Source organism: Lemur catta, chromosome 4, assembly GCF_020740605.2.
Source record: "Lemur catta isolate mLemCat1 chromosome 4, mLemCat1.pri, whole genome shotgun sequence".
Lineage (NCBI taxonomy): Eukaryota > Metazoa > Chordata > Mammalia > Primates > Lemuridae > Lemur > Lemur catta.
Window position 1 is genome coordinate 41,596,534 of NC_059131.1, and position 15,773 is coordinate 41,612,306.

The 15,773-nt window shown below is 43.3% G+C and overlaps 1 protein-coding gene across 6 annotated transcripts in view; it reads left to right on the forward strand.

The window, feature by feature from the left end:
- SPTBN1 (spectrin beta, non-erythrocytic 1) overlaps window positions 1–15,773 on the forward strand; it is a 192,086-nt gene that overhangs the window by 79,323 nt on the left and 96,990 nt on the right. For 2 of the 6 annotated variants that reach the window (XM_045549607.1, XM_045549608.1), the window contains exon 1: window positions 6,123–6,666. The exons of the other annotated variants lie outside the window; for them this stretch is intronic. In XM_045549607.1, coding sequence (XP_045405563.1) covers window positions 6,558–6,666 — 109 coding nt within the window. In that variant the 5' untranslated portion in view covers window positions 6,123–6,557. Of the gene's footprint in view, window positions 1–6,122; window positions 6,667–15,773 lie in introns of those variants that run through there. 6 annotated transcript variants of the gene reach the window in all.

Consider the following 15,773-nt stretch of genomic DNA (forward strand, 5'->3'; position numbering starts at 1 on the left):
AGATCCAATAAACTACATTCCTTCCCCGGGACCTTGGGTGCTTGTTACGAGTGTAACTTGCCATTTTTCTTTCTCAGCAGTTATGTCAGGTGTTTTGTATTCAGTTTTGATATGACCAGTTTGGCAGGAAACAGGAAAAGAATATGAATGGAAATGAGTTTTGCCCTGGTATTTCAGATTTAACTATATAACTAGATGATTTTGGGGGGGAGGGATGAGAGAGAGAGCGAGACCACACACATGAGTGAGCCATCCATGTCCTTCAAGGAGCAGAAAGAGTAATGGTTGGAAAAATACCTTTAGTCTTCCCTTCAATTTGTTCTGGTTATTCTAAGTCCTGAAGTATCAAATCTGATAGCCTCATCTCAAACATTGACCTTTCTAAAAATGGAGGCCTTTTATAACTTGTTTCATAGTGAGTATTGCCGTCTCTGAGGTGTTACTCCTTTTTAGCTATACAATGTGATTTTGAGTATGCCTTTCCCAGTGCTTAATGGGGTGAGTTAAAGAAAAAGTAATGAGGTATATGAGTACTTCCCAGATGGAGGACTGGTCTTTGCACTCAGAAATTCCTTTGTCCAAAAATCCAAAGGGGTGACCATTCTGGCTCCCAGCCTGAGGTCAGTGATTCCATGTGAAACCTGCAACATTGTCCAGCTGGTGCTCCTTGGTGAAGTAAGAGACCTAGAAGGTGAGATCGAATTAATTTTTGAAATTTCCTCTATGAGGAATTTAAAGACTAGTTAGTAATCATAGCTGCTAGGGTTGTGCTATGATCTTTGTAGACATTTATCTCAACTTATAGGATACCTCTATGGGGTTGGTCCCATTATTTTGCCAATTTTTCAGGCCCAGAGAATCAGAGTTAGAAAGTGGCAAAGCCAGCTTCTTAGGTCCCAAGTTGCTTTTAACCACCTTTCCATGTCCAAGCCCTGACTCAAATGCTCACATCGACGGTACTCTAGGGGTAAGTGGAGGGGTGGTCTCACCCTGATTTTCTAGTAGTGTGGGTTTGGAGGGGAGGGGAAGAGCTACTGACTGCTTCCAGCTGCCCAGGCTGTGGGCCTTGAGTGGGAGGTGCCACAGGGGAGAAAGGAGGGGTGGCAGGCAGGTAGCACTGGCATGGAAATGCCAGTGTCAAATGTGTTATGCTAGCGGGACTTTTTGAAAGTTGTTCTTTTGAGGGGAGAAGGAGGCTTCATACAATTTCTTCTGTTTTCTGCTTTTGGCTGGATTTCACGGTGGTATGCTTGGTTGGTTGAGTTTTCTGGTAAGTGGGGAAATTTCCATTGAGGAAGGGATGGATTTTTAATAGAAGCAGGCTTTGAGAAGAAAAGAGAAGGCAACAACTAGGTAGTTAGTGGGGTGGGAGGTTCTTCGGGCATTAGACAGTAGAGAGAAAAGAATGATCTCAGTTAAGGATTCAAGAATGGGAGAGTTGGCAAGAGGCTCCTGGAGAAGGGAGTAGGGGGCCCAGAGAGGCAAGACAGAAGGAGCACCAGAGATGAGACAGAGGATAATAGAAACTCGTGCCCTGTGGAGCCAAACGCAGTGGCATGGTTTGGAGCCTGCTGCTTCTCTATCTGGCCACACTAATGGAAGAGGACTATTTTAGAAGTATTATTTTGGTTTCCTATAAGGAAATGCTCAGGAGAAATTGGCTGTGGTCATCCAACTGTCAAGGGATTTGACGGTGGTGAAGAAGGAAAGGCACATCTGGAAGTGGCAGTAGAAAGCGGCAGAGAATTCAGCAAAACATTTTGTCTGTGAGACCTTGTTGTTTTCTGTCCCTCCCTGTTCCCACCACTTCTTTCCCAGCTCTGGGGTTGGTTTTTCAAGTCCTGGGATTGGATGTATACAAATCCCATCACATTTTAGCGTTCTGGCCATCCTCTCCCAGACATACTGAGTCTTGATGATGTTTGGATGTTCAGGAAATGAACATCTGAAGTTTATCCTTTCAGGCTTGTTGTAATGCCGGAAAAGCATTCATCCTTTCTCCCCCTCAAGACAACATAAAGCCTTTTAGAATAAACAGAGGCTTAATCTCACCCCCTTAATATTCCCATTCCATGCCAGATGCAGAAGCATACAGAATCTTAGTATAGAGGTCCACCAAGTTATGAGAAGGGGAACAAAATCAGACAAGACCTAACAAAACCCATTCACAACTACAGAACCCTCAAATTAGCAAGTTCTGTGTGAACTGGCAGAGAATGTGCCTAATCCTGACCCAAACTAAATGTTGTAGAGGTTTGTGTGGAGGTTTGCCTTGCATTTTAGGTTTATCTTGATACCACTATCAAGTTTTATATTTTTCTGAAAAGCTTAGAATTCTTTGGTGAGCTGGATATACTCAGAGCATGTAAGAGAAACAGCATATGGAGAAGTGGGGAGTGATCTGGACTTGGCAGGTCTGGGGTCCATATATTGACTGTGCCTCTCACCAGCCGGAGGGCCCTGGGCAAAGCACTGTATCTCTCTGAACCTCAGTTGCCTTGCTTGCACAATGGAGACAATACCTATGTCACAGGGTTGGTTATTTGAGAAAATGAATATGAAAGCATTTTGTAAGCTACAGAGTGTGATCATGTATGGTTATTATGGCCATTCAGTTTATGTACAGATTGATGATAATTAGGAGCACAATTATAATTGCAGCCTAAGTGGGGTGGGGGGTGCAAATCACTAATAAATACATTTAGAACCAGAAAGAATTGTTATGATCATAAAGTCCAACCTGTTTGGACTTTATGGGGCCCAAGGAGGTTAGAAACATGCTAAAGATTACACAGTTTCTTGGTGGCACTCAGAAGTTAGGGTGAGCCTGGGTCCCTGACTCTGAACTTGAGTCTTTTCACCAGCCCACAGCACTTGTAATTTGTTCTGTCTACAGACACAGCCATAGGGACCTGGCCTTACCTTTCTGGCATCACAAGAACAGCAGATACAGATTATTCAGCCCCCCACCCCCCCAGCTCTAAAACCCCCAGAGTGTTCTTTGACTCTTTCCTTTGAATCTCCCACATATAGTTGGCTATCAAAGTCCTGTGGATTAACTCTTCCATCAACCCATTCCTTTTCATTCCTGATTGCGCCTTTGACCAAGAAAGACAATTGCAGTAACCACTCAACTGACTTTGCTGCTTTCATTTCCTCTCCTCTCTGCCCATTCTAACCAACTGTTGCCAGGTTAATCATCTCTAGAGCCCAGCCCAGACCCTGTTACTGCTTTGGGTCAAAAGTCTGCAATGGCTCCCAGCTCAGGCTTAGTTCTAACCTGCCTCTCACGGCTTCCCTCCCAGCCTGGCAGTTCCTTACACTCCAGCCAAACTCAGCACTTGCTGGTGCTGTTCCCCAGGTTTGGTGCTTTCACTATGCTGCTTTCCCCCACTGGGAGAGGAGGCTCCTCCCTCATTCCAGCCTGTTGATATCTACCTGTGTTTCAAGGTTTGGTCAAAGTGCCAGTCTCTCCAAGGGTTTTCCCACCTCCCTTCTTCCAGAAGGCAGATGTGGCCCTCCTTGTTCTCTGAACAAGCTACCCTAGCCCTTATTGTATTCTTTTAGTATTTCACTGTTTGTGTATTTGCTACATTTCCTTTGGCTAGTAGCTCTCCTGATTATTTTTTAATCCTCCAAAACACTCAGCAGTGTGCCTTGCACGCATCAAGTACTATAAATATAGCCCAGTAAACACTGAGGAAATAAAAAATGAGTGGCTCTGGCCCTTCTTTCCCTCCTCCCCACTGCTGAGTTGGAGGTAGGCCACAGGGTTGTGTCCTCTTCTTCCCTCGCCCCATCACACCAAGCGAATTGCCATTTCTTAATCTCCAGTCCCTTCCCCAGCCTCAAAACCTTTCTTTCTAATACTTGCATGTGTTCAGTCTGCGTGGTTTGTTCTAGGATTGAGTGCCAGCTAGTGTAGTGTTGGCTACAGTAGGCCTAGCTCATCACATTATTATATGTAATCTGGCTAACTAAAAGGCGTATTGTATGTACTTCCCCATACCAGAGGGAGCTGAAAGGGAAATACTAAGTGGTGACTCCCTTTTTCATTAAGTGGTTTAAAGATGCAAAATAAAATGTTACAAATTGGAAACCCACTTGGTAATTTCATTTTCTGTGCCATAGCTGGACACTTAGAGACTTACCACTTCACCAGTACATTTAATAGTGCAGAGGGACATGTTAAAAGGATCTTCACTGAGATGCTTCCCCATTCTATTTCTCTTTGCAGTCCTGATGTGATGTGGGGCGAGGGTTGGGGGAAATGCAAGGAGAGGTGCACTTTGAAAAATACACTTGTTGGGCCCAGCATGGTGGCTGGTGTTTGAGGCCAGAAGTTAGAGACCAGCCTGAGCAAGGGCAGCCTGGGCAAGAGCGAGACCCTGTCTCTACTAATAATAGAAAATTAGCTGGGTGTTGTGTGCACCTGTAGTCCCAGCTACTCGGGAGGCTGAGGCAAGAGGATCACTTGAGGGTGACCCCAGGAGTTTGAGGGTGCAGTGAGCTATGATGGCACCACTGCACTCTGCCCAGGGTGACAGAGCAAGACTGTCTCAAAAAAAGAAAAATATACTTGTAATTTTGAATAGTATGACAATTTTTAGGGTGTTTTAATATCATCCCCTCAGTGACCTTGTAGAGGTGGGCATTAACAATTACTCAGTCTGACAGCTGAAGTTTAGAAAGAATCCAGGGTTTCTTCTAAGATCATAGGCTGATTAAGAGGCTTGGCCAGGACTAGAAACTCAGGTCTTGGGAATGTAGTTAAGTGTTGTCTCCAAGACTCAGGGTTTTGCCACTTTCCTGCCTACCTTCCCTTCAGCATTGTGAATTGGCACAGTCAGAGGCTTTAAAAAATGTTCTACGTCTTGGGTGATGAGAAATGTTATCTTCTCATCCTGGTTGGGCCTGGTTTTAGAAAGCCAAAGTTTGATCATGTGGATGTATTAAAAACTCAGTTGTGGGATGGAAGGGGTAGGATTGCTCAGAGTTGAGCAGTCAGCTAGGCTCTGGGTTTGTGTTAACTCGAGCCCTGGACAGGATGCAGTTGCTTGAATTACAAGTGCCCTGGGGACTGGAGTGAACCTGGGGTGGGAGCCCACCACACAGTGCAGATTGGAATCCCCTGGGAATGAAACTACGTTCTTCAGAGAGCATTGCTGCAGGGCTCCAGACTGGAAACGCTAAATGTGTAATTTGTTGTCTGTTTTAGTTAGTGAGGAAAAAGGGATGGGGGGTTGGGGAGACTAGAGTCAATTATTTCTCAAGAACATATTGTGATCATGTATTTTCTATGTGGAGGATTTTTTTTTTTTTTTAGTCCAGACGTGGGAGAAGCAGCTAGGGAAGAGAAATTTAAAATTTTGGAGAACCAGAAGTTTAGAGAGCTTGTTTTACAAATCGAAGTAAATGTGTAACTCCTGTTCTCTTATCTCCCCACCCGTCGTAAACTCCAGGTTAGGGACCTGGTGGTGTTTACCCGCGTACCTTCTCCCACAATGCCTTGCAACCCGGGGCTCCCATAAATCTTCCTTGCGTCGAATTACTATTACAGGGCCGGTGTTATCCCAGAAAACCCCCGGCTTAACATCCCATGATGGCAGCGTAAGTCGGCTGAGAAGAGTCTTCAGTGAGTCTGAACTTACACCTCCCTGCCGCGGGCCGCGTGGCCGGCGCCCGTCTCGGCCCTTCCGCGCCCAGGTGCGCGCCCCGCGTCAGCCCCGCAGGCGCTCGACGGAGAACGCGCCGCGCGGGCCGTGACCTGCGGGGCCGCTCCCGCTCGCGGGCCGCCGGCAGGCATGCTCTCCTTTTCCTGTGATAGTAATCGGAGACTTTTCCGTTAAATGAGGCTCTCAACAAAAGCTTGTAATTCCAGCAGCTTTGTTTGGGGCGGTCCCGCGCGGCTCGGGCCCGCGGCGCGTCCAGGCCCGGCCGGGGGGCGGCTCCAGGCCGTGTGCGCACGGCGACCGGTGGGGGCTGCGGCCGACCGGCCGGCTCCCCGGGCCCCTCCTCGTGGCTCAGCCTGCGTTTCCTCTACAACGCTGTTATGCTAATCAGGTGACATCACCGCCCAGCACACGGCGAGTGGCTTCTGATTAAATTACAAACCGGCGGCCGCCGCGAGGAGGTGTGTGCGCTGCTCCCGCGAGCTCCCAGGCTCGGCGACCGTGGCATGCTTAGGATTGGCCATATTTTTTTTAAAAAAAAGTTTCAACTAGGACTTGCGTCCTTCTTCTTCTCAACCTCCTTACTTCCTCGGTAATTTATTTCGAACTTCCAGGCAAGGGCTACAGAGGGAAGGAGGGAGAACAACAAGGAATTAGATGCCCGGCAACTCCTCGCCGGGCTAAGGTGGACTCTCCTGTAGCCAACGTCCTATCAGATAGCCCTGCTGGACTTTCAGACCGGAATGGGGCTCGCTTAAGGTCCAGCCCTTTGCACCGGGGCCGGGAGCCAAGCCTTGCGGAAGCTGCTGCGTGTTGGATGGGGGTAGGAGGGGGCCGGAGCGGGATTTCCACCGTGCAGCCCGCCCGGGCGTTACGCCGGGCATAATGGAATTGCAGAGGACATCTAGCATCTCCGGGCCGCTGTCGCCAGCGTACACGGGGCAGGTGCCTTACAACTACAACCAGCTGGAAGGGAGATTCAAGCAGCTCCAAGGTAAGCCCGCTCTCCAAGGCCGGGCCTGCCCTGGGGCCGTGCCAACGGGGGTTCTTGAGGCTTTATTTGTGCCATATGGTACGTGACCCTAATGAAGACGGGCTGCTGCAGAGCTCGGCCCCAAAGCCTTTGGTTGGCTGCGGGCACCCCCTTCACGACTTAAAGGAGGCAGTTGCTCACACTCTGCTCCAGAAGAGCCACCATTTGGAGTCCCTGTCTCTCTCCAGTGTCCTTTTGGCTCTCCTGGTTGTCAGGTATCCACTGGCCGTGGCACATACGTTTTCTTTCCTTTTAGCTAACTTTGCGTCTCGGTAGATTTATGCTCTAGACCTATTAGTATGCAAGTATTTGATTCCGGGTCGCCTCTGGCCCCCTGCCTCTCACCTCTGGGAATCCTTAAAGGTGTAAAGTGCACTGCTCTGAGACCTAGTCCTGTAGAACAATAGCAAAGGGGAGGAGGGAGTGGTCTTTTTGTTCCTAAGCCTTCCGTAAATTACAGTTTTGATTCTGAAGATTAATTTTAACTTTTTTGATGTATTGTGTTGGGGGAGAGCCTTCCCATCAATTTAGTGGGCTATGCAATAATGAAAGCCAGTTATTGTCATTCCAGTGCTATGGGTTGGATTAGTTGGATCAATTACAGGTTTTTTGGAGTCTGTATTGGATTCAAATAATTGGATGAGTCCCAATATTTTACTGCACTTGATTTTTAGGGAGAGGAGGATCCTGTGTTTGCAGTAGTGTACTGTATATTTTCCCTGTGACCGGTTTAGGCTTTACAGTCCTTAGCCTGCCCTGCCTGGCCAACAGGCCCTGGCCAGCAGTGTCCCAGAGCTGATAGGTGAAGAAAGGTTCATAACTGAAAACAGAACTCCTTCCGTTTGGAAGCCCGTGGAATCAGTAATAGGCTGGGAATGGCTCTAGTACTGTAAAAAAGTAGTATTCAAAGACCGTGTGTTTCTTATTTTAACTCTTCTCAGGGCCACAAACAGGGTTCCTGTGAGGAGGAGCAAGGAAGGAAGCAGCTCAGTCCTAGAATGTTTTCATTGGGAAGGGGGAGGATATATTTCATTCATTGGTTTATTTGTCTTGTGAAAGAGTTGACAGTAATGACACTTTTCTGGAAAACAAGAGGCAGAACAGGACGTGATTTTAAACATTTGCTAGGCTGTGCCGCATTCCTCCAACAGTTAGCTAAGAGGAAGCTCCATTCACTCTAGGGAATGGTTCTATATCTCTGGTTCATTCCTCTTGGGCCTTTTGAGGGTGGAATTGGCTTTTTTGAAAACTTAGGTGGGGGGAGCTTGCAAGTAGTAAATAGAGGAACGGGGGTGTCCGCTATCTAGGTCTGTATTAGGAGTCCACAGTTTTAGGATCTGAGAATTAGTGTTTTTCTTCTCATAGCTCAGACTCCCCACCTCATTGTGTCATACCGCCAAGGGGAAAGCACCCACGGGCGTCCTCCACAAGAAAACCCATCGCTAGTCTCGTCAGCATCTGCGTTGTAGTCTCAAACAAAATGCAGTCAAGGAGAAAATACTAGAAGGTGTGGGGAGGAGGCATCCCTAGGCCCACCCATAACAAAAGGCTGTTATTCTGAAAGGGTTGAGGGTGGTTGTAAAACTGCTCACTGAGAAGGGTGGCACTTACACACAGGAAATGTCTTAACTCTCTTCTCTGGACAATGTAAAATTTAAACTAAAAAAAAAAAAAATCAAGTGCGGTGATATTTTACCTCTTAGTGTTTCTCAAGGAAATCCTTTCAAAAGGGGTGGGCTCCATGTTTTCTGTGGTAGCTTTCTTAAAAAAATTTTTTTCTTTGGTGACCTTTGTTCCCTAATTTAGCACCACATAACTTTCTTATTTCTAAATATTGTGGTTTAGAAGTTGCACACATTTAGTGTTGGTATTTCTGTAACAGAAAACCACCCATGTTGAGGAACTGAGAAAGGGTGAATTAACTTTCAGGTATGGTGGATCTCAGGAGAATTACAAACATTTGTGAGTGTCCTTAGGAACAAATGGGACTGATGGCATTTTAAACAACCTGAGGAGAATTTTGTAAAACCTTTCCCTATTCCCCACCACTGGTTTGCTGTTTTGTTCAGTATTTGTAGTTCTTCCAGTCATCAGATATTTTTTGATAACATATAGGTTCTATCTGCTGATTTAATTTTGTACATTTCTACAAGGCTGCGTTTTTTACCCTTCTGGTATAATCTTTCTTGGCTCTTAATCACCGAAAATTGGCAAAATGCTCATTTGAATCTATATTGGATTTTAAATGCCTCCTATATGAATTTATTCATTTAGTGTCTGTGCCTGAGTGCTGTGATTTTGTGGAAGTTATTTCTAAATTTTTTGACTTCAAATATTTTCTACCCTGAAGTCCCCAAAGTTGAGGAGGTATCATAGAATGAGATTTGATGTTCTGGCTAAGGGGAGAGTATGATATTAAAATGAGTCTGGTCTTTTTAGATAAAATAGTTTGTAGAGATTTATGGGTTAGTAAATAAGTGTGATAAACAAAATCTCATCGACTTAAGAGACTAAGATACAGAGAGTGATGTCTTCATTACGCTAAGGCTTGTGGCATTAAGAACAGTGTCTTGAACCTCTGATGGCTTCAGCGTTAAACACACACACACTCTCTCTCTCTCTCTCCCTCTTGTTTCTCAAATTTTCCCCTGTAATATTAAGTCATCAGTTTCCTCAGAATTAGTTTTTGTATCTTATAAAGTTGGATTTGTTCTTTTGTTTTTCCTTTTTAAATAATAGAAGAATGCTGATACAACAAAACTCAACCTCATATGTTTAGAAAAATGTGTTTGTAGTAACAGAGGTTCATAATACCTTCCCTCCAGATCCCATTAACCAGCTTAACTCCTAATAGGAGAATGCTCATCATGCTACTTTCCCACTCAGAAACACTTGCCTGTGCCCATTGTGTAAACGAAATTCCAGACTTTAGCTTGGCATTTAAAGACTCTGTCCAAAATGGCCCCACCCCACACACTACTTATTCCAACTCTTACTTTCCAGTCAAACCTTCCTGGCAGGCAGGCAGACAAGCCTGTAGCTCAAGACACCAGCCCTGGGTGTCACCTTTATCTTCTACCTTTTGCCTCAAATGCCCTACCCTTCCATTTAACCTATATAAATCCTTCTTACAATTTTTAAAAACTATTCTTACATTCCAGTTATTCCATAACACTTCTCCTTGTCTCCTTTGTTGGGGTTGATGGAAAAAATGATTTTGCTGAGTGCTTACCATGTACTAGATACGATAGTAAGAGCTTTGTATATGGTATTTTATCTAGTCTTTATAAGACATCTGTGAAATTTTAGAGATGAGAAGATAGAAAGAGACAAATAACTTGCTCAGGGTCACAGGCATTGTTGAATTCGTGGTGCACATTATTTGGTAACTTTCTCCTCCCAGACTTCTAGATGTTAATATTAATATTCCATTTAAAAAAAATGACAAGGTGCCATTGTGAAATGCCCACCCTAACCTGGTTCCCTAAACTACTCATCTGCTCCCCAGAGCACTGATTCTGTTGGCTCTGGCAGTGAGATTGTAATGAAGAGAGGATCTACTTGAAAAGTATCAAAATGAAATTTTTCTGCCTACTTTGCTGCCTGACTCTGGCATTTAGCACATGATATTTCTGGAAAAGATGCTTTCTCAAGCCATTCTGGCTTCATGAATTTGCACCAGGAAGAGTTATGAAGTGCTCTGTCTTCCTTGGGACATAGAAAGTAAAGAATTTCAAGTCATGGGAATGCATTACTCTTAAGTTTATTACATGCTGAGAGTTGCCTTGTTGAATTTTTTAACTCCTAGGGAAAGAATAGAGCTGATTTTATATTCATGAATCATGAAGAAAATGTATTCTTAAGTTTTTAGTAAATATCCAGTGATGCTACCTAAATGTCTTGCCCACTTTCTTAAACCTAGAGAAAGAAAATTCCTAGATTTACAGCAGCTAGTCATGAAGAAAATTTGCTTTTAAGTTCTTAAATTCAAAGTAATAGCCTTTAATAATAGCCTTCCCATAGTTCCCATCGTGACAATGAAAAGAATTGACAACAAGTGGTTTTTTGTGGGGAGGGGGAAAGGGAGAGGCATGAGTCATATAAGAACATTTTGGGGTTTGATGAAGGTATAAAGATTGGCTTTTTGGTCTGGATACCTGCCAATACTATAGTTTTCATAAGCCCAGACAACTTTGTGGGATGTCACCCTACCTCCTCCCAAAACACTAAAACAACTTTCACCAGAGTTTCAGCTCAGTTTAGAAGTTCATAACAGATTTGTGAATTAGAATCCTTTTTGAATGGTGTAGTAATAATAATAATAATTGTTAATGTGTATAGCACTTTAATATATATCTTCTTAATTAACTAAATGAGATTATTCAGAGTACCCAGCATAGGAGCTAGTACTTAGTAAATTCTAAATAAATGTGTAGCTCCCTAATACTAATAATTCTGTGAGGCTGGATATTCTCTTAAAGAGATAATTGGATTAAGATCAACCAGTGTGAGGTTAGCTTTACAGAATCTAGGTTTTCTGATTCCAAATTTGCTGCTCCTCCCGTGGTGCCGCAAAGTATGCGTTAGGTGTGTGTCATGACACGCCGATATCATGGATACCTTCTGCTGGTATGGAAAATTAATGTGTTCAGAAAGCTGCTGAGATCTCTGGACTTGGGCTGCTCTCAGTTTTTGGTGAGCTGGAAACACCAGTTTTTTTCATCTGAAATCCAATGTTTGTCTGGGAAGACCATTAAAAGGACTCTTGGAGGCTACTTATGTAGATGAGGAGGATGATAGGTAACTCTTTTTCCGGAAGAGGTACCACTTAGGGGAGTGAGACTGTAAACCTGGCTGCTGAGAAAGCTTTCAGAATGACTCTTCCACATGGTCACCTCTTCTCACTCCTCATGCCAAAAAAAGGGTCTTTTTGTGGCTTCCTAAAGTTCCCCCATGCAGTTGCCCCAGTCTCCCTAGAGCTGGGCCCTGATAAGAGGGCTCCTCCATGCAGAAACTTATGGGATTTGTCTTTGTTGGGTTTTGACTCCAGTGGGCCTTCCCAGCTCCAGGCTCCTGCTATTCTGTTCCAGGGAACTCGTGATTCCTTAAACTTGCCCTGCATTTTCCTGCCCTTGAGACCCTGCTCTCTTGGTTTCTTCCTCTGGGAATCATTTCATGTGTCAGAATCATTCTTTTGAGGTTCGGTTCAGATGCCACTTACTCTAAATGTTCCAAGAGAGAGGGAGGTCTGAATCCCTGCTTGGATTTCCTTCCTTTAAGATTTAAAGTTACAGCACTTGGTCATTCTCCTGTATTTGATTTTCAGATACTGCTTTTTGTTACAGTTCCTTTATCTGCTTCTTTGTTTTCTCTACATTTCATAAAGTCTGGGAGCCTAAAGATCAAAGTCTGACATAGCCTACACATGGAAGCTACTAAATATTTGTCAGAGAGCAAAATAAATGAAGCCCTTGAGAGTACCTTACTGCAGTGGTTCTCAAATTGAGATTCTTCATATGAGGTCCCCAGATCGTCATCAGCATGACCTAGGAATTTACCAGAGTGTAATTCTCAGATCCCCACTTCTCACCTACTGAATCACAAACTCCAGGGGTGGGGCTTAGCAATAAATGTTTTTAACTATCCTGTCAGGTAGTTCTGATGCACACTAAAGTTTGACAAACACTCCCTTACTGGATCATTTGTACAATCTTTGCAAAATGTTTTTGGAGGGATAGTGGAGATGGAAGAGCAGACTCCTTGAGTTGCTCCCAAACAGGAGCAGGTATTATATCTAATTTCTTATTGAAGTATGAAGAGTTGGGGAAAACTGTTTTGTTTTAGAACAAAATTGTATAATAGTGGAAAAAACATTTAGCCAGGAATGGGCTCTATCCTGATTCAATTAGAGAATCTATTTAATGTTTGTCTCAGCTCATCTGCCATTTTGGGGTCAGTTACCTGTCCCATTTCCCCTACTGAGATGGTGGGAGGGCCACTGTGGAAAGAGATGTGTTAAGAAAAAAATAGAGATAAAGAAAATAATGTGTGCAGGCTCTGAGGCTAGTTTGGTAAAACATGAAGTTTAGCTTTGTTTACACTATTAATAAAGAATCTATCGGATTTGGCCTTAAAACCAAAAATCCCAGCAACATGGCATCTGGAAGGGAGGCAGGTAGCACCTGGCCGTGACCTGTCCTGGATGTCTGAATATCTCTGGGCTGCTTTCCTTATCTCAGTAGCTGCCAAGTCTACTTCACAGGATTATATTGAACAGCACATGCCGTATCTATATGACATTTCCTTGAAAATGTCCATGTACTATTAAAAATGTAAAGTATGGCTATTGTTTCCATGATTACATTTTCTTTTAAGGAAAACCTCTACATATAAATGAACTTTGGGAATTCCAGTATTGTTGATTACTAGTAAATATGGTACAGCAATTCAAATATGGACTTTTTTTTTTCCTTTTAACCCTCTTCTGGAAAATGGTATAGATTGTTGACAGAGCTTTGAGTTTTCATTTAACGATAGCCTCACTTCTTGTACACATCATCAAAACAAGCCAGGTAGATTTCAGCCATTTTTAGATTCTGGTGCCTTTTCTCCTTCTTGCCTGACAAGTTTCTATCAACTCTGAGGCCGAGCTATGGAAAACTAAAGAAAGGGGGAAGTAAAGGATAAGGGCATTGTAAGCATTTTTCTAACCTTACTTTAATATTCTTTGTTGGATTGGGTTAATTAAAAATTTGGCAGTTATTAAACCATTTCATTGGTGCAGAGGACCTGCTATTTAAAAGCTGGGTAGTTGGTCACTAAACTAGGCTACTTTAAAGCAAGAGGGATCTAAGAAAATACTAAAATAAAACTGACTTTTAAAAAGATATAGTGCTGGCTCTTTTGTTTATTCTACTTATTTATTATTAACAGATATTTATTGATCACTTGTTTCTCAATGAGCAGCTGTCCTACAGTTAGGAAGTGTGTGTGTAAGCATGTTTCAGCTATGCTGAAAATGCTGGCTCAGCTGACTGATGAACAGTTATGAGAAAGCGGAGAAATAAACTTGATCCAGGCAAGAGGTGTGGAACCCAGGTAGGAGACTTCAGGTAGGTTTGGGGTGGCTAGAGGTTATAGAGTACAGAGAGGTAGGGTGGTAGGAGGGGTTCTAGAAGGGTGATAAATAAAGGCGACAGGGCCCTGTAAGTCAGGTTAAGGAGTTAGGAAGAAAGTCAGGCAGTGGGAAGCTACTGAAGGCTTTTAAATAGGAGTGACCTGTTCTGGCTTTTGTTGTTGTTGGTTTTTTTTTTTTTTTAAATGAAAGACCAGGCTGGCTCCTGAGTATGGTGATTGTTTTGGAAGGGTGGTGGTCAAGAGAGGAGGCAGGAGACCAGTAGTACATTGTTGGGGTGAGAAACTTGGAAGCAACATAACTTCCTTGAATATTGAAGTGCAGGGTACTTAGAACCTTGTTATTCAGTGTCATATGTAGATAACTTGGGATTTGTTAAAAATGCAGCATCTCAGGCTCACTCCAGACCTACTGAGTCAGAATCTCATTTTTTAAAAAATCCTTAAGTGCTTTGCATGCACATTCAAGTTTAAGAAGCACTGCCTTGAAAATCTCTACCTGTGAACAGAGAAGGAAATAGTCCCATTAAATGTAGGAGGTTTTTGTTTGTTTTCTGTTTTTTGAAAATAAACTGGATCATTTTGACTATAAAAATAATGAGTATAATAGTTGATTAAAGAAAGTTTAGTATTGCTCTAGGAGATTACAGGACTTGAAAACATGGTTGGCTAATTCCGAGCTTTGTAAATCTTTATAGAACTTGGCTGGGATTTTCCTACTTGCTAATCCTGTAGTTCTAGAAATTTGTGAGGTTAAAAAAACACAGTTTCTTTTCGTTTACCAATTTAGTATTAATGGAGAATTACAAAAATACACTGGGCCAGTTTCTCTAAATTTTTCCAGAATTTCAGCGTGGCGTCCAGGAAAGTAGAGTCTTATTAGTCCATACCTGCTTGATGACTTAAATCTTTTAAATACTTTTAAGGTATTTTGTGAAAAAGCAATACTTCCCTTCCCCCTCACTCCATATTAAATGTTCTTGCAGATGGTTAGACTTCAGTTTCATGCATATCAAACTCACTTATCTAGCAGTGCCTTCAGATTTGGGTGTTAAAAAGTGGATTTGAGGCCGGGCGCCATGGCTCACGCCTGTAATCCTAGCACTCTGGGAGGCTGAGGCGGGTGGATCGCTCGAGGTCAGGAGTTCGAGACTAGCCTGAGCAAGAGCGAGACCCCGTCTCTACTAAAAATAGAAAGAAATTATCTGGCCAACTGAAATATATATGTAGAAAAAATTAGCCGGGCATGGTGGCCCATGCCTGTAGTCCCAGCTACTGGGGAGGCTGAGGCAGTAGGATCACTTAAGCCCAGGAGTCTGAGGTTGCTGTAAGCTAGGCCGACGCCATGGCACTCACTCTAGCCTGGGCAACACAGCGAGACTCTGTCTCAAAAAAAAAAAAAAGTGGATTTGAAATATGTGAATATCTGTTACTTGGTAAGTACTCATTTCCTCTGAGTCTGCAGGTGAAGCTTTAAAATTACTGCTTATTGATTAGGTAGAGGAGAAAAAGCACCTGCTGAAACTTGTTGGCTGGAAGTTTTTGCCCCTTAGAAGAAGAAAGGGGTGAGGGAGATAAGGAACTTCTGTTTTTGACTTGCAGCACTCCAGAACCTTCCTGATGGAAGGAGAGTGCAGGCAGCAAAAGCAGTAGTCGTCAGGAGTTGAATGGGGGTGATGTGCTTTCAAAGGCAGGTTGAAGGTCATTAATGGGCTAAGTTAAATTTCTAGCTGTTCTTTTGTACTACTACAAAAACTTCTAATACATTTTTTATTTCACAGCCTCAAAAGAAATAAAAATGAAAGAATAGTTCTAAGATCCTGCAATTCCAGCAATTTTAACTCTCTGATAGTTTATATATAAGCACACATACAGCCTAAAACTGTTACAATCATGATACTGATTCAGTTTTGTCTTAGCTTCTTGTTTTTATT